Consider the following 19745-nt stretch of genomic DNA (forward strand, 5'->3'; position numbering starts at 1 on the left):
TTTTAAATCACTGGACTTTTTATTTCTTCAAAGAGGCGGAGGGGAAAAAAAATAGAGCACATTCTCATTTTAGAGAGAACGGGTGAGCGAGAAGGGAGGACATGAGGCGTTAAATACAGCTGTTCAATCCAAAAAGCTTCCATCACATGAGCAAAGAAGCTTTTGTCATTGACAGCGCCAGGCCAGAGAATGGACACGTGAGGGATCGGTTTCAGTCCGTATTTTCAGAGCGAGTGAAAGACAGGAAAGCTGAAAGAAAAATAAAAGGTTGGGGTGCCGTGACGAAGGTTGTCTCTTGAGATTTCCGCACATTTTTGGCCGTCAGCGACAGTTTTGGATAAAAAAGCGGATAACCATGGCACTGTGTGTATGTGTGGGCGTGCAGAATGTGGGGATAAAAATGACAAATCAAGCAGTAGTAGTAGTAGTGTGTGAGGGGAGAAACTGGAATCCCAAGGTGGTGCGTTCAGGAGACGTCTGCAAAAGAATGAACCAAGTGTGAGGAGTCCCAGCCCTTATTTTTACACATGAAAAAGGTGTTTGTGTACTTACAACTAGCAGGCCGGGCACCGTATCTTCGCATGATCTGATCTTGTGTGAATTTCACAAATGATTCATATTGTTCTGTGGTAAAAAGACCAAATGTTGAACATTGCTGGCCAGTGGAGTATCCAGCAGAATCCATATAGTCGTGGTTTACCTGAGAGTTTGATGTTGAGGATGTGTTCGTACTCCTCGCGGATCTTCTCCTCGTGGTCTTTGAGCAGACGCTCGCACAGGTAGCTCACCTGCTTCAGCGTGAACGAAGGCTGGTCCCGTCTTGAGGCGCCTGACCAAACAAAGGGTTTCCAGTTAAATGTTTTCTAATATAAAATCAGTTCTTCCACAAATTTTAAAGTCAACGTTTCAAGATGTCCAGGCCCTGCAGGAGCAAAGCACTTAGGCTTTTAGATATACCGTATTGGCCCAAATATAAGACTGTGTTTTTGCATTGAAATAAAACTGAAAAAAGGGGGGTCGTCTTATATTCGCGGTCTAGACATTATACCCATTTACGACGCTAGATGGCGCCAGATATCATTGAAGCGAATGCTGAATGATGTTCTGTCATAACAGATCTGAGCTACTCTCAAGTTTAACCAGTTTGCATTATTTTATTGCAATGTTTTTCCTCATTCAGATTTGTTTCAAGACTACAGTTAGTTAGACCTCACTTTGATGGTTATTGCAGTTATTGCAATTTTGTTGTTTTATCACAATAGATTGGTTTATTTACATTTCAAAAACCAGAAGCCATTCATTTACGAATGTGATTGCACATATTTAAAGGTTCAGATATTAAGATTTGAATGAGGCAAAATAACATGCTTTTTCTCTCAAATATATTGGTATAATCATTTTTGTCAGATGCACTGTAATTATTTTCTGTATAAAAATTAATTTGGTGTTTAAAGTCTTTTTTTCAAAATTGAGTCTTGAAAAAGAGGGGTCGTCTTATAATCAGGGCCGTCTTATAGTCGGGCCAATACGGTACTTTCCTATATACACACACACAACATAACTGTTGCATTTTTTTGTAAAATGCTGCTGTTAAATCCTGTTAGAGCTTTTATAGTGGGTTATGCATCTTCTACCTGGCGGGGAGCTGGGGGCGTGCAAGGATGTAGATGGGCTGGCGACATCAGAGGGTCCGCAGTTCTCAGTTTGGTTGAAGGCCCCCTCCAACTGCCGCCTCCTCTGGATCCTGCTGTACTCTTGGCGCAGGTTTTGAAAGATTTGCTCTGTAGAACCACAGGCGAAGAAACAAATGTCTTTTTTTTTTATACTGATGGTTTACAAAAAGTAGACCTTATTGTTGTCTGTCCAAGATGCCATTTATAAGCAGACATGTTTCCCCATAAATACACATTTTAATCAAACTGAAGAAGTAAACAAGTGACCAAATTGTGCTCCAGTTGTTGACACATAAGTGCTGATTTGCGTGTCAGTACAAACATGCCAATATTGAGTTGTAAAATTTGTTCAAAGTTCAGGGAAGGTTTCTGTAAAAAAAAAAAAAAGCAAAGTGATAAGCAAATGCAACCTGATCTGGAGTCAAGATAAAAGGGTTTTTGTAAACTCAAATTTTCTCATCAAATGATGGATAAACAGGGCTTATCGATTCAAAGTTCCACAACTATGGGGGGGAATAGCGCCAAGTGTTCAAAAATTGAATGTTGCAGAAGGGATTCTAGCAAGATGTAAGAAAGGATCTATAATAAACAACTGCCCATTTCCTTATCATTTTTGTAAATATTAGGGCTGCACGATATCCCTTTTTTTAAAAAAAAAAAAACATATCGATTACTTCCTGCTCCTCAAGGCCGATACCGATAAGATAACCGATAATATATGTATATAATTTTTCAATGTATATTCACCTGAGTTTTTGAACACCAGTAGGCCAAAAATACTAGGTGGATTTAGCATGAATTTGCCTTTGACCTAACCAGAATTTTCACGATGACATGAACATTATTATAATGAACAAAACAAAAACAAGAACAATTTTGACTTCTAATAAAAGGGCCCATATTAATGTTTTCCAAATAAATATAATTTGAGTCAATCACAATCAGTCAATATATCATTGACAATGTGTTCCCCTGAACAAGGATCACTGAACTAGTGTTGTCAGTAACGCGTTAATTAGTAACGCGTTACTGTAATCTGATTACTTTTTTCAGTAACGAGTAATCTAACGCGTTCATTTTTCTACACCAGTAATCTGATTAAAGTTAGTTTCCTTAGTGTCTCTGCGTTACGATTTTTTAGAGCTGAAACGAATACTCGAGCAACTCGAGTTTAAAAACTGATCCAAGTAATTTTATTCACCACAAGTATTCGTTTATTTTGACAGCTCTAAGCATCACGTTTTGCTCAGACTACTTTTAATGCGGGACAGCGCGCTGATGTTACGTGCGTAGAGGACGAAGCAAAAAAAACAACAAAAAAACAGTGCAGCAGACAACCGCTACACACGACGCAGACATTGCTAAATACTTGCCCGCACGATGCTAGTTGATAGCAGGTAGCATCTGATGCGTCTCAGAGATCACATGTATGTTGAACTAGATGCGAAATGACAGACTCGGCCGCGTCTGGGCAGCGTTAGTAAACGGCCGCCATCTTAAAGCAGTAGAGCGCTAAGCGCTAATAAATAAGATTAACGTTACTGTCACAAGCTCACGTAACGTTAGCCCTGCGGAGGGCTAGGTTTCTATTAATTATGACCACTGTCGATGCGTGGCTAACGTGTCTTACATACAGACTTTAACATAACATAGCATTGTGGAGTGATGAGGGTGTAAAATAAAAACTCAATAATGCTAACTATCAATTTTAGCTCAGTAGTCATTGCTGGATAAAACACCAAGTAGCACTGGTCCCTAATGTGCTCCAATACAGCCTGTATCATACATTTATTTTGAACACTGCAAAAACTCAAAATCCTATCAGGACTCACAGTTTAGACTAACTTAAAACTTAACTAGAACTTAAAAATGGCTTGACACAAATAGAAATTCAATTGAAACACGTGGGGAAAAAAAATCCTAACTTTTAAGTGATGTGTGTTATCAAGCGTAACGGCATTTTTAGGTAAGATATATATATATATATATTTATATATATATTTTTTTTAATAAGATCTAAAGGTTTTTTGAGTGAAAAGCAGTGAATTTTTTTTTTTTATTGTAGTTACATCTGAGATGCAATTGTTCGCTGTTTTCAACAATATACATCGAAAATAAAGACATTGATTGACTGAAAATGGATCAAGATTAGATGAAATGTCCTGTTTTCTCATGTATATTTATAATTGCTCTTCACCTAAAAATATATTTGTTTTATCCGATTACTCGATTAATCGATGGAATTTTCAGTCAATTACTCAATTACTAAAATATTCGATAGCTGCAGTCCTACTATTTTTTTCATCGCCTCATAACGTATGTAAATGAAGATTATTGTAGTCATGTACGAAGAGCATTTTAAATAGAAAATGCTAAAATAAAAGGTTCCCGGTACGTGTTTCCATGACAACCTCTGTTTTGGTCTCGTGTCACATGTGTTGTGGGACTGAAGGCGTGGGCCAGGCGGGTCGACATTGAAGTCGAGTGTTGACACGTTGCGAGGGAATGTTGATCTGTGGATATCCATGAATGAAGGTGAGTATTTTTCCTTCATTCTGGAGGGTATCAGCAAAAGGTTGGACTTCCTACATGCGCGGCCGCTTTGTAACTTTGCTGTAGCAACGGCGGGCAGTCATCGCTCAAAGTTGGCAAGCTTTGTTTACATCATATGCGTGTTGCACATTTATGCCGTGAGGTGATGTGTTCGTTTAGCATCTGTGGGATGTGTTGTAAGTCCGATTGAGTGTAAAGTGCTTAGTTGCCGCCACGTTTTGTGGCCAAATTGACCGCGTGTGTGTGTTGAGAGGACTACTTCCGGGTTGTGGACCGCGCGTATGCGCGTCCACCACCTTTGCAATTTTGTGCAGTCAGTTTGCATTATTTTACATTGGCACTGATACGCTGTTAACCATAAGCCGAAATTCCCAAGTTTTGACATTAGGCTTAATCTTAAGAGTTGGCAGGGTTTAATTGGTCGGTGGAGTTGATTTCAACAAATTCCAAGCAGTTTGTCAGATATTTCTTAATTTCAGGGCTCCGGAGTGGCTAAACTAGCGCGAAATTCTGATATTCCCCTTTAAATTCAATCATCGTAAAGTAAATTACATGTGATGACATTTTTCTGTTGTCATTCTTATGTTGAGGCGGCAAAGGGAGAAAAATGGGTAAAAAGTAACTGACAGATTACTTTTAAAGTAACTTAGTTACTTTGATAATGAAGTAATCAGTTAAGTAACTAGATTACTTTTTTAAGGCGTAATCAGTAATTAAATTACTTTTTCAAAAAATCTGACAACACTGCTGAACTAAAACAAACATACTCAACAGGTATTGTGCTTTGTCAGCAGATAAAACATTTGAGGCTAATGGGGGGTGGGGAGACAACCTACTTTAGCCAGCTATTAAACACTGGCACTCTTCTCCAAAACGCAAACTTACGGTTAAAAGGTGACACTTCAAACATGAAAAATCGCTGGTTAACAGCATTTGCAAACAAAATTATAAATTATTACTGACACCACACGCAATGATAAAAAGAAAATTCACACGCCTCTAGCGATCAGGAATCATTAGTTGTTGACAAAGCGAAATGAAAACCGTGAATGAGTGGAAAAAACACAAGATCAATTTCCTTACTACAAAAATTTATGCTCCTATTGCAACGTACAAGACTATACTAAACAAAGCGAGAATGGCCCTTGTACATCCTCATCAGTAGTATCAACTCAACTCTGGGGGCGTTGCTTGGCAACCATGGCCATGCTGAGCAATCACTCACAGATGCTTCCTTCCGGGAGTTCACAAAGGTGGTTGAGCTAAAAGGTCGACACGCTGACAAAAAGTATAAAATGTTCATCTGAGATAAAATTGTATCTTTTACTAGCTATCATGATAACTCCAAGAAAATTCAACTCGCTCCTCAGTAATTGGCTGAGAGTGGGTTGAGCTTCGTGACAGCTGACATTTAACTCAACACTAAAAGAAGATGCTTGGACAAAATTCCGCGAGACAGACAGGCCTGGCTTGTTAGATACAGTTGAAGCGGACGTCACAGCGCAGCAGCTGTCAATCATCGTTTAACTTGTTAAACAGTTTCTGCAAGGAAGCCGCTTTGGAATGAATGTGTGTGTGTGTGTGGAGACGTTTGAGACATATAAATTAAATGCCAGTAGTGATCATGAGGAGTTTGTCATTTCTACATGTCCACCAAGAGTCACAGCTAAGGTAGATAAACAGAAGTATTTAATAAAGCCAAGCATTTTTCTACTTCAGTACTTTATTCTTGTTCAAAAATGATTTGGTTGGACAGTTATGTTTAAAACTGATCGTCATTATTACATTTGAAGTGCTTAAAACCATATACACACACACACACACACACACACACTTTTTAAAATCATACTTTGGGGAAAAAGTGAGAAAAAAAACATGCCTTATATGTATCTCTTTCCAATGTTAAATCTGAATAAATACATTGAGCACACACACACACAAAAAAAAAATTTGGGGGGCAGGGTGCGCAACTTTGTTGCGGCGGGTTCTGGTCCCTATAGACCCTACCCACCGACATCACAAAACCACGTGCTCGCTGTATGGTTCCGCCCACTTGTCCGTCATTTTGTCTCTGTATTAGCATTGGTTTCAATTGATCGAGGAATTTAAAATGCATTTCATGGAAGACCCGGTGCTTTCTGATGCCGCAAACTCACTGGATGTGTTGCATAAAAGGCGTTATGTGGAAAAGCTTCGTTCTATACAGTCGCCAGATCCATATTTGATGCCCAAATCGATGTTTTTCGACCCACTGTCTTCGCCCTGTCTGCCTGACATCTGCTACGCTGATATTTACAATTATCTTGTCCACACAAAATCAGCCTATTCTCACGAAAATTTGAAAAACTTCAAGAGCTTGGAGGCTTATAAATACTTCGTTGCTGGTTGGGTGAAACAGGTCCTCGTCCACGAAAATTCGGCAGGAATCTATCTTGTGCTTGGAAAGGTGAGTTACGAAATTTTCAATTCAAAATCTTTTGTTATTGCTAACATCCACTGTCAAGTCTAATGTATTTCATGTCGTTTGTCAATGGAGTTAAGGCTTTTAATGTTTATATGGTTTAGAGATAGCACTCTCACTACAAACATACGTGTATGTTGTCGGCGATTAGCCTAGCAATGATCTTAATTGTGGTTATTTGTCAGCCCAAAACCCTCTAAGTATATCTTAAATGCATCTTACCGGATATAAAATGACTACTACATAGTCTGTGGTGATTTTTTGGTGCCCAGCCGTCCATTTCGCTCTCCTCTTTGGATCCCTCGGAATACGGTAAAACTTCAAGTCTCTCCTTCCATCTTCTCTGTTAGTGCAACCAACAGCCACACACGCCTTCACCATTTTGATTATTAATGTTAAGGAGCAGAAAAACACGCCGTAAATAGGAGGAATGTACGTAGCCGTAACAGGTTAACACTATGTTTTGACGGACAATTGGGCGGTACCATTCAGGAGAGCGGAGTTGTGACGTCACGTGGGTAGGGTCTATTAACCGCGAAAAACGAGGGATCTGTACACTGGTCATTGTGAGTCATCCAAAGTCTTTCCAAACAGCTATTCAAGTCATCCAGTGAAAATTTCTTTAAAAAAAATATATATTTTTTTAATATCGCAGTATAATATCGCAACCCCCCCCAAAAATCGCAGCAGTAGTTTTTTCCAATATCGTTCAGGCCTACTCAAAACCAATGCCCACAAGTCTTCACACTCCGAAACCCAAAATGAAACGTCATCAACAATAAGCCAATAAAAGAGCAGAATCATGTGACAGATAGCACTACAACGATTAACTCACGTAGGGCTGCAGCTATCGAATATTTTATTTTATTAGTCGATTAATCAATGGACTAGTTAGTTCGAATAATCGAGTAATCGGATAAGGAACATGAAAAATTAAAATACCTGAGCCTCAAATGGTATAAAATTTATCTATGTACAAATAAAGAACAATTGGCAAACTAACAAAGAAAAAGTCCGCTAGCTCAAATGCTAAAATTTTTTTATTTCAATGTTCTTGTCAAAATGTTCAGCACTAATTCCCACAAAAAACGGCTAAATATAGCTATAAACTAAATTATGAAAGCATTAAAAAAAAAAACAGCTTAAACAGAAACTTAGCTTATGTTGATCTTCAAGGGTATGTAGCGGCAAAGGGGGTGTGAGACATCAATAGAACCATTATGTGCCAAGATAACAAATATTGATAAAGTTAACAAAAAAATCAATCACATTAATGAGCAATTGTCGAAAATAGATCGAAAATGACGAACATTCCCGAAAGTGTTCCAGAAACAGCCGAATGGGGCGGGGACGTCACGACAAGTGATTGACAGTCGAGGCGGAGCCAGGTGCCATTGTTTTTTAACGTCGAGAGAGTAGCGTTGGGGTTTGTTTGACGAAAACATCACAAAAATGGTTCAAAACTGCTGTGCTATGTGGTGTACAAATAGTTATTTATCAGAATATAGTATCCATGAGTTCCCGAACGCGAAAAAAAAAAAAAGCTGGACTACGCAGACAATGGGTAAAGTTCGTCCGTGCAAAGAGGGCTAATTTTCTAGACGCAGCCTCCGGCATGCTTTTCTGTGGTGCGCATTTTCCACCTGAAAGCTTCTCGAACTATGGACAAGTGAAATCGGATTTTGCTAAAAGATTGCTGCTCAAAGGAGATGCGGTGATGACCATACACGCGCAGCGACCTAAATGTCCCGAGATATCAAGAAAGAGGACGACGACTAGCAAAGGAGGCTAAGGCTAAGCAAAGGAGGGGAGCAGCCAAGCTCGAAATGGCCAGAGTGAGTACTCTTTTATAATAAAAAAATGTCACGCATTGGATACAGGACTGGACAAATGTATACATTATCGTTTGTAAAATATATAGAACAAATCCTTTGATCCCATTCATATTTGTGTCTGTTGGCAGAGCTAAAAGCTATGATAGCGCAATAAATGATAATTATTCTATGCATTCCTTTATTTTGCAGTCACGGTGTATCAGCTTCACTAAAAGAAATGCAAAACAAATCATTGGTGTTTCCCACACGATCTGCTGCCGATTTTTCATCAGTGTCATTGCTCCCCTCAATGACCGTTTCATTACGCTGCATTGGCGTTTGTTTGGGCTCAAATTGGTAACGTAAAACACCGATTAAAGCTTCGTAACTCTCCTCGTCACTATTAGATGAACATTCGTTACGTCCTTCTACGTCGGATTCGTCGCTGAAACTAGAAACGAAATTGTCTGCCATCATCGCCGCCATTCAGTATTAAAGCACTGAGCCTTTTTCTTGTTGAAGGAACACCCCTCACTGTCAATTCTGAATTCTCTTAGGCTACGTTCATACTACAGGTCTTAATGCACGAATCCGATTTTTTGTCATATCCGTTTTTTTGGCGTGCCCGTTCAGACTGCTTTTATCCATTGAGACCGTTCAAGTATTACGCATGCGCACTAATTCGCAGTCCGACACGCGCTAAGCAAGAAGACCCGCATGCGCAGAAGCATCAAAACAAATGACACACGTCATTCCAGGGATATCATGTTTTGCTTTTCAAAAGGAGGACACAAATAACAGACATAAATAATCCCCGTTTAGGCTTATATTCAAAGTTTATATGGATCGATAGCATGCACGCACTGTCCGTGCACGTCACACACATATGGGCAGTTTGCCCCGACTCTCTCTCGGCCGTGTAAGCAATGTTGAAATATTGCTCACTTGTAACAGAGAAAACTAAGCATTCTCAGGCTTATCCTCAACCCATTTTTATTTTTTATGACTGTTGTGAAGCTCAGCCCTTCCCCGAAAGCCGTGTTCACTGCAAGCTAGGCGCTAATAACGCACAGGTGCATCGCTACGGTAACGACTCTCTCGCTATTTGATGACGGAATTGCTGCATGAAATCCGATTTGCGGGACTGGACAGTACAGACCGCCGCGACAGTCTGGAAAAATGTGGCCCAGATCGGATTTAGACCACATACGAAAGTGACCCAGATCGGATTTGAAATGGTCCCGTTCTATGCGACTTGTCACGTTCAGACCGTCAAGTTAATGCCTCACTCAAGTCGGAAAAACACGAAAAAATCGGATTCGTGCATTAAGACCTGTAGTATGAACGTAGCCTTATTGACAACGAGGGGTGTTTCTTCATGAGGGAACCTGGAATATGTGCAGTACGAACACAATGCATCAGCATAAACAGCTGAAAACACCCCTAATTCTCCCCTCACTAGAAGGAATTATATTGACGCAGACGGGCGCTGCCCCCCTAGTGGCCGGTGGCACTCTCTTCACTTGTCGTGACGTCACGCACACAATCTGCCAGATCTCGGGCGCCGGTCGTTTTAGCTTGACAATCGAGCCAAATTTCTCTCATTTTCTTGTGTGTAATTACACGAAGTGGCATGATATGAATAAGAAAGGCATGCGTTTATGGATAAATGATGGAATATTAACATTTTCCCAGGGCATAACATACCCTTTAACAGGGAGCAGTTGGATTCAGCCACGTGAAAAGAGGCAGCCCAGAGGGCAGTGTATCCCACTAATCAATAAAACTAAATGTGAACACTTTCAAAATAAACCATTACAACGCCACTTTAAACGAATACTCGAAGCAACAAAATTTAATTTGAATATTTTTTCTAATCGAATACTCGAGTTAATCGATTAATCGTTGCAGCACTAAACTCAAGTATTTTGATTAGGAAAAAAAAAAAAAAAAAAAAAAAAAAGATTTGAACCAAATATTTCTGCTTCGAGGATTAGTTTAATTTTAGTGGCGTTGTAATGGTTTGCTTTGAAAGTGTTTGTGTGTAAGCTTTATTCATTTAGGTGGATACACTGCCCTCTAGTGGCAACAGTGAATATGACATAACTAATCTAAAATGGCTGGATCCAGCTGCTCCTCGTTGAGACCAACATAAGGTAAAATTTTTTTTTTTTTTCAGACCATTAACTGTATTGAATCTGATCGAAAATCATGTCCCCCGTATCGAAAATCGTACCGAACCGTGACTTAACTGTATCGTTGCATCCCTAGGGAACACCATTGCAGAAGCTATGAGGGGGAAAGTTTTCATTTGCCTAAATGCTTAAGTTATTAACAGCAATTGTATTTTTTTTTCTTGAAAAACACATTTTATTTACTCTGTTTCTGTGCGGCATTAATATTGTTGTCTTTTACTTAAGAGGCATGGTCTATTGTTTTTAATTGTGATTTCTTATCGCGTTTAAATGGGTGTACTTGATCTATTAATGTATACTGTATTCTCACTGTGTTATTGTAAATTGATTTTTTTAAAATTGGGGGGGGGGGGGGGGGCAATAATATCTCAGTAATTTATGAACAAAAACACAGCCTTCAAATATCTCCATTTTCTTACCCCAAAATAACCGATGAGCTCATTTAAATTAGGGGTGCACAATATCCATATTTTAAAACCAATACCGATATCGATAACTTCCTGCTCCTCAAAGCCGATACCGATATCGATAACCGATAATATAATTATTTTATGAAATATATAACCTTAGTTTTTGAACACCTGGAGGTTTTAAAAAAAAAAAAAACAATAAATAGTGGTGGCTTCAACATAGATTTGCCTTTGATCTCACCAGATTTTTCATAATTGCATGAACAAAACAGTGCGGTTTACATCTGCACTGCCCGACAGCCAATTAAAAATGAATGCACTTCCATAAACCACAAGGCTTGGTCTTTTCTTGCTTTTATGGGAAGACACTTGTCTTAATAATGTGAAAGTACACATAATACACATATTCAATACTCAATATGCAACAAACTGCACAATACACTTATATACACAACTATTATATGTATAGCATAGCACACTAGCTTGAGCTACTAAAGCATTGGCTGGCTTCCATAACACAACAACTTATTAAGTTCTGTACATATGACCCTTCTCCACAGAAGTAAACATATGGTGCACATCCATATGTGATAGTAAACATAAAATACTTAGACATATTTCCGAGGCGGAAACGTAACAGAAAGCATTCACGATTGTCAACGCGACCGCTAGACACCGCACTGTGTATGTGAATGAGCTTGTAATGTGAACAAAACTACTGTGACAAAAAATAGATGCAACGTATCATTCTGACCAGCAGGTGGGAGCAATGCCCCGCAAATGGTCAACTGCTTTCCTATACTAGTGTGTAAAGTCACTGTAAACTGTAAAGCCAGCACAATACATATTATCGGTCCTATTAATAATGTTATTGGATTTATCGGGATGACGTCATAATTCCTATTATCGGACCAATAATTATCGTGCACCAATAATTTAAATTCACATTTACTATCACTAGTAAACCTCTACTTCCGTCAATAGCAATCAATAATCTAAGGGTCGGCTATTTTATAAATAAAAACCAAAAAAAAAATTGGGAATGGATGGCTACTGGCATGAAACTTGAGTAACCCCTTCCAAAGAGAAATAAAAAGAAAGCGGAATGACACACTTGTCCCTGAGCAGAAGTACATGATGTGTTTGTCAGAAAACAGCTGTGTGCTTGTGTGTGTATTCTATCAAGCTTGACTAGTGTGCAGCATGATAGATAAGCACCACTCCCTGCGTCGGCCTACAAACACGTGCTCAACCAGGTCTCTACTCTGGCCATTTGAAATCAACGTAGGGCTTTTTGGAAGTTTTTTTGCAACAGGCATCAACTATTTGGCTGCCATTGACGGTGATAGACGTCTAGTCTATTTGGACTAGCGGCGCTTGCTAGCGGCGCTTGGACTCCCAGTATGACAATATCCACAAAACGTCTCTGGGAGCCATATTTCTAACTGGACTGGAAGTGAGCCATTTTGTCCTAAATCTAATTCTGGGAAGAGTCCATATCTTGCACTTCAACAAAAGACTACTAAGAAATAGGGGTGTGACAAAATGGCGAAATAGTGATTGTGATACTTAGTTTCCCAAAAGGTCATCGATAGGCTCCTGCCAAGAATCGACACATCGTTTTAGGCTAACGATTACGATCTCATGATATGGCGATACTACGATTAACATACATTGGTCAGAAAATCATCCTAGGATATTTTACAAAACAACAATAAACAGAAAAACAAGATATCTTCGTCCTTCTTTTATGACTAGTAGACTTCCAATCAATTTAAACAAGGAGGGTCCGAACGAATGTTCATTCGCTGCCATCCCTCCCACTCCAAACGCATTGGACATCTATGGCGGTCAATGGCAAGCAATGAGTTTAATTTGGGGCATTTCATTTGCTGTTGATTTGCAGTCACTTCCTGTTGAATTTAAAGTACGCACGACAGGAGAAAAAAAAAAAAGTCTTAAATAGCATTATTATGTGAATTATAATCATATTTTGAGACGATTTGACTACATTGCCCTCCATAATAAATGTTTTTTAGCTTCTAATATTTTTTTTCTAAATAATATGGGACCTTAATGAAAAAAAAAAAAAGAAAAATCCAACCTACAAGTGCATTTATTCAGTGGGGAAAAAATCCCACATAAAGAAATAATTATTTGACATCAAATAATGTGTGTCACAATTATTAGCACCCCTGGTGTTAATACTTTGTACATCCCCCTTTTGCCAACAAAACAGCACCTAATCTTCTCCTATAATGTTTCACAAGATGGGAAAAGACAGAAAGAGGGATCCTCAGCCATTCCTCTTTGCAGAATCTCTCTAAATCATCCAGAGACCTGGGTCCTCTCCTCTGTACTCTCCTCTTCAGCTCACCCCACAGGTTTTCAATGGGGTTGAGGTCTGGGGACTGAGATGGCCATGGGAGGAGCTTGATTTTGTGTCTGATGAACCATTTCTGTGTAGATTTGGCCATATGTTTAGGGTCATTGTCTTGCTGAAAGACCCAGTGACGACCCATATTCAGCTTTCGGACAGAGGGCAACATAATTTGATTTAAAATGCCCTGGTATTTCAAAGCATTCATGATGCCATGCACCCTAACAAGGTTCCCAGGGCCTTTGGAAGCGAAACAGCCCCACAGCATCACCGACCCACCCCCATACTTCACAGTGGGTGTGAGGTGCTGTCTACACGCCAACAAGCTGTTTGGGGGGCATGCACGGAGAAAACCTTTACTCACTCACAATCATAAACGCAAACTTCTGGAGTTCGCCAAGCGGTATTGGGGCTTCAACCGGGACCGTGTGCTTTGGTCAGATGAGACCAAGATTGAGCTTTTTGCCAACAAACACTCTAAGTGGGTCTGGCGTGCCACGAAAGATGTGCATGCTGAAAAGCACCTCATACCCACTGTGAAGTATGGGGGTGGGTCAGTGATGCTGTGGGGTGTTTCGCTTCCAAAGGCCCTGGGAACCTTGTTAGGGTGCAGGGCATCATGAATGCTTTGAAATACCAGGACATTTTAAATCAAAATCTGTTGCCTTCTGCCCGAAAGCTGCTGGGTCTTTCAGCAAGACAATGACCCTAAACATATGGCCAAATCTACACAGAAATGGTTCACCAGACACAAAATCAAGCTCCTCCCATGGCCATCTCAGTCCCCAGACCTTGTTTTGTTGGCAAAAGGGGGTTGTACAGAGTTTTAACACCAGGGGTGCTAATAATTGGGACACACATTATTTGATGTCAAATAATTATTTCTTTATGTGGGACTTTTTTCCCCACTGAATAAATGCACTTGTATTGAAGGTTGGATTTTTCTCTTTTTTTCCATTAAGGTCCCATATTATTTGAATAAAAAAAATATTAGAAGCTAAAATACACATCTTAACCAGGGGTGCCAATAATTATGGAGGGCACTGTATGCTGACACCGCCTAGTCTGTCATTTCGCATCTAGTTCTATGCATATGCGATATCTACCGTAGCATTATGTCGACGTAGTTTGTAGCGGCTGTCGGCCGCAGTCAGGTATTATTGTTTTTTAAGCTAGCAGACATGAGTTGAGCCAGAGCCGTGAGTTAGCATGAGGTTTACTCTCAGTCCGTTCCTCATTGCGTCCCGAAGACCGCGCTGACTGTGCATTAGTTCCGCTTTACTTGGCATACCTCAATAATGGGAATTTGGATGTTTGTGAATCATTCTCGAATCTTCCACGGCCTAATCGCGAATAATCTAAAACTCGGAACCTTCGCACACCTCTAGTACCAGCAGTATTTATTAGGGCTGTCAAACGATTAAAATTTTTAATCGAGTTAATTACAGCTTAAAAATTAATTAATTGTAATTAATCGCAATTCAACCCAACTATAAAATATGCCATATTTTTCTGTAAATTGTTGTTGGAATGGAAAGATAATACACAAGATGGATATATACATTCAACATACTGTACATAAGTACTGTATTTGTTTATTATAACAAATCACCAAGATGGCATTAACGCTATTAACATTCTGTTAAAGCGATCCATGGACAGAAAGACTTGTAGTTCTTAAAAGATAAATGTTAGTACAAGTTATAGAAATTTTATATTAAAGCCCCTCTTAATGTTTTCGTTTTAATACAATTTGTAAAATTTTCAATCAAAAAATAAACTAGTAGCTCGCCATTGTTGATGTCAATAATTACACAATGCTTAAACCCATAAAATCAGTCGCACCCAAGCGCCAGCAGAGGGCGACAAAACTCCAGAAAACACAAGTAACAAGTGGCCAATGGCACTGTGCTGTCATTTTAATCTGTGTGGGGCACGTGCGTTAATTGCGTCAAATATTTTAACGTGGTTAATTTAAAAAATTAATTACCGCCCGTTAACGCGATCATTTTGACAGCCCTAGTATTTATTAAGGATTTAGTGTAGGTTTTCGGGCAGTGGAACGAATTAATAGAATTATAATGTATTTTTATGGGAAAATCCTGCTCCACATACGACCATTTTGACTTAGAAATAAGGTCCTGGAACAAGACAAGTTTGTATGTAGAGGTACCACTGTATTTTAAATATTTTTAAAAATGACACAAAGCATTACTCGCCATTTGAAAGCTAGCTAGGTGTATGTAGTATATAATTAGGTGTGAAACCCAACGCCATGATTGTTTTCTGCCAATTAGAGCCCATCAAGTGTTGAATTGATCCAAAATGACTCGTCTTGCAAAGTGTGCATTTTTGCAAATTTAAAGCCAAATTACTTGCTTCCTATCAGATTTTTCATAATGGGTGTCATTTTACAGCTATCTTAGTGTTGAATCGGAAGTATGTGAGAGAAACTCCACCTTTATTACCTGCTTTATTTTGAAATGTTCATCGGCAGTCAGCTCGCTAAGCCACTAACCGTAAGCTTTACACTCGGCAAAAAAACCCAACTTATTACTTATTAAAACTTATTAACGTATACTTTCATTATGCATGTGGTGTCAGTTGTAGATTTTGTCTATTTTTCATCATTTGCGAATGCTGTAAACCAGGGAGTTTTCATGTTGAGGTTTGCTTTTGGGAGAAGACTGCCAATCAAGTAGGGGGCCATCCCACAATCTACATTAGTTATTCACAGTCGGTCGCAGCGACACATGCAGCGATCCAACACCGGATTCAGGTTGGAAAAAGTACGGAAGCTGTACCGCATACAAACAGGATTGTCTCAGGAGTGACTGTTTGAGGATTCAAGGTAATTATATTTTTCGTTTTTTCACAAGAATTTTCAACGTAAAAAGCTTCGTGTTGTAAGGCTGCCGCCGCCACATTGACTAACAGACTAGCATCGTACTTCGACATATTTAAGTAAAATAAATGCTAACTGCACTCCCCCCCCCTTTTAACCAAAAAACTAGACCATTTTGCGTCCATATCTATAAATAATTAGGGGATTTAAGCATTTATTCACAATTTTCACCGGAAAAGGTCCGTTTACGTAAGGCGGCCGCCACATTGACTAACAGACTAGCATTGTACTTTGACATATTTACGTAAAATAAATGCTAACTTCACGTTTTTTTTTTGTTGCTTTTAGCCAAGAATCAAGACAGTTTTACATGCATATCTATAAAGAATTCAGGAATTTAAGCATTTATTCACAAGAATTTTCAAGGAAAAAAGCTCTTTGTCAGTGATTCCACTTAGTCAGCTTTGACGGCCACACCAACAATGCAGGCCCCCATATTAATCGGCCCCGCGCCCCGTGTCCTGTCAATATTGTTACGAAGTCAATGTCTGAAGTTCAAATTTTTCACAGAATTTTCATTAGTTGTTACATTTATCATTATTAACGCATCCATTGGAGCATCACAATACAATTAGCCGTAACATTTCGGTTTGATATCGGTATTGGATTTTTGGAGTTTGACAATATCAGGACATTGGTTAAAAAGTCATCCTTGGACAACTCTCGCGTGAATGAATAATTTCATTACAATTTGAGAAATAGCGATTTTTCGATGCGAATCGATTAATTTACCACGACACATTTGAGACTGAATAGCCATTTTGACATTTTTTGCTGAAACCTTTCAGTCATTTTGATCTATTTAGCAACGTGGCTTATCTAAAAGTCGACGATGTTGATTGGTTTTTCGTCCCCATTGATTTGATCGAATTGTTGCTTTAGAAATCGATATACTGTTCCAAATTGTGACACCTCTAATAGCAAATCTGGTGTCAAAGTTGGATGACTGTCACTATTTCTAGGATTCGGGCCCATTAGTCCCTACTTGAGGCTTTTATCCTCACTTCTGCAGCTCGTTTCTTCAAGGAAGACAAGGCAAAAGCATGAAGGAAATGAACAATGCCCTCCCACCCTCAGGAGGAAAGCAATAATGGCAACATCCCCTCACCTCCACCGCCACAATGCAGGATGATTGTGCCAACCTAATTAACAGCTTGAACGTATTTGTCCAACCTTTACCTGCCATTTTGTAACGTCTTATACGACTAGTCGACACATGAGCTTAACATCCTGTCTGAGGAAGGAGGACGTGATGTCCACATGAATAAGTGCATTATTCAACTTCCATTTCAGCATTTTAACGATAAAACAGTTTTATTTCCACTGTGACGCACTTTAGAGTGACGTTCGTCAAGGATATATTTCATATGAGTATATATAGGTCATGAATTACAGTAACTCAACGACGACATTCCCCTCGCGGATGTTAGCATAGCGAGTTCAGCGTTAGCCTCCAACCCCCATTCAAGCAAACCACTCCACCCAAACCCCCCTCCCCGTGACACCCACCCTAGAAAAAGCAAGTAAAAACGAATAAAACCGTACCTGGTGTGAGTCTGTTCTCGCCCGCCACACTCTGCGGCGACATGGAGAGCGTCGAGCCGTCGACGGCGGCGCGCAGGTTGTTGCATCTTTGCGGGGACGGAGTGCCGGGAGTCCCCGGTAGGGGGTTGCACCGTCTCCGCTTGGGAGATTGGGGACTCAGGAGGGCCTCGAACTCCATCGAGCGCTTTAGCGTAGCCCCACAGGCCATCTTCGGCGAAAGAATGGGACGCGAAACCAATGGAAATGAGATTCGTTGAGTGTTTGTGCCGGTGTCGGGCGTCCTTTTCCGGGCTTCGAAGCGTCTTTCTTACGTTCCACAACAAGGGCTTTTTTCCACCTCTGAGAGCCAACAGCCGAGTGAGCTTGCTGAATTTTTAAAACGTCACAATGGTGGAGCGTACCAAATAGAAACAGACAGCGGGGTGATCGTATTGTAGCAAGTTTCTATTCGTCGTCCTCTCTTATTAACTATGCACATATGTGGAATACGTATTTTCAGTGGTTGCTATTAACAAATTCTAAAAAATAAATAAGCGAAGAGTTACGACTAAAAGTATTGTTTTTGCGACATTTTAAATTAATTTCCCCTGCGTTTAGCGTAATGGTTTGACTTGTACTCCGTTGTTTAAGGAAGGTGGAAGTGGTCAGGTGAATGGCAGCTCACATCATATAAACGTCAAACTTGATATTAGTGTCTTTTTTCCACTTTTTTTTCCAATTTAGATATCAACCTGACGCCTTTTCAATCGTTACCATCCCTAAACAACTAATTGTTCACGTCAACACAGTTGATATGACGTATTTAAAAGCTAACATATTTCTTGTTAAGCTAGTAGGTTTTGTGGGCAAACGGTTTAATGTTTAACATTTATATGGCGAAAGGAGATAAAAAGTTGTGAATATTGTTTGAACACAAACGACACCTATAAATGTCAATATGATTAGCACAACCGATACATAGTCACGTAACATTAGAAATGCTTGATATTTTAGTAATGTTTTTTTTTGTTGTTGTTGCAAAAATTGTGAAAATGGCCGTGTATAACTAATCCTAATGTATAATTAATCCTACTATGGCGATAAAACAATTTGGTCAGGAAGTAGGATATTCTACAATACAACTAATAAACAGAAAAACAAGCTCTTTCCATTCTTCTGCCGTGAAAATGAATGTATCACGAGTAGACGTCCAATCCATTTGAAGTGGGAGGGTGCCATGCCTCCCACTTCAAACGAATTGGACATCTATGGCCGTCAGTGGCAGCCAATGCCAGGACGTGAGTTCGCTTTGCGGCATTTCAGGTCATTTCCAGTTAATTTTTGGTCACTTCTGGTTCGTTTTTTGAGGCGTGTACATGTCACTTCCTGTTGATTTTGGGTTACTGAACAGGAAGTGACTCTAGAATGTCCCCAAATGAATAGGAAGGGACTCAAAATCCAGAAGAAGTAACCTGGAAATGCCCTAAAATGAACTGGAAATAACATGTGAATGCCCACAAAACTGACTGTGAATGGTTTCAGTGCCATTGACGGTGCTAGACGTCAAATCCATAAAAAGTCAAATCGGGGAGAAGGGGGTAAAACTCGGTTCACTACATTTCTCACAGTTTAATTAACCTTAGCAGTAGAAAACATGCTCTCTAAACAGCTACCTATTCGCGTTTTGCAGGTTAGCAAGTTCACACAGTTTAATGTTATGCTAACTCTGATGCAGGTCAGACGTTCAGTAGCAAAATAAGTGGTGTGTTCCCCACTTCCACATTATTGATGTCTTTTTACATTTCTTACAGTGGCTGCTGCTGGCTGGGG

At 39.6% G+C, this 19745-nt stretch overlaps 1 protein-coding gene across 1 annotated transcript; it reads right to left on the bottom strand.

Annotated features, from left to right (window-relative positions):
• LOC130915275 (akirin-1-like) lies at positions 1-18304 on the bottom strand. Its single transcript, XM_057835203.1, has 5 exons — positions 17937-18304; positions 1635-1781; positions 701-829; positions 553-624; positions 1-477 (listed from the first exon to the last, which is right to left on the bottom strand). Exons 1-5 carry the CDS (start codon positions 18142-18144, stop codon positions 467-469), a joined length of 567 nt encoding a protein of 188 aa, XP_057691186.1. The 5' UTR covers positions 18145-18304; the 3' UTR covers positions 1-466.
• Between the last annotated feature and the right edge of the window lie 1441 nt (positions 18305-19745).

Source organism: Corythoichthys intestinalis, chromosome 4, assembly GCF_030265065.1.
Source record: "Corythoichthys intestinalis isolate RoL2023-P3 chromosome 4, ASM3026506v1, whole genome shotgun sequence".
NCBI classification, from domain to species: domain Eukaryota; kingdom Metazoa; phylum Chordata; class Actinopteri; order Syngnathiformes; family Syngnathidae; genus Corythoichthys; species Corythoichthys intestinalis.

Bases quoted from the DNA above. Each gene is read 5' to 3' on its own strand.
- LOC130915275 (XM_057835203.1), bottom strand. From the start codon at position 18,144: ATGGCCTGTGGGGCTACGCTAAAGCGCTCGATGGAGTTCGAGGCCCTC. The intron at 1,782-17,936 runs GTACGGTTTTAT...GTGGTTCTACAG, and splicing joins CGAGAACAGACTCACACCAG to AGCAAATCTTTCAAAACCTG. The intron at 830-1,634 runs GTAGAAGATGCA...TTGTTTGGTCAG, and splicing joins CGCCCCCAGCTCCCCGCCAG to GCGCCTCAAGACGGGACCAG.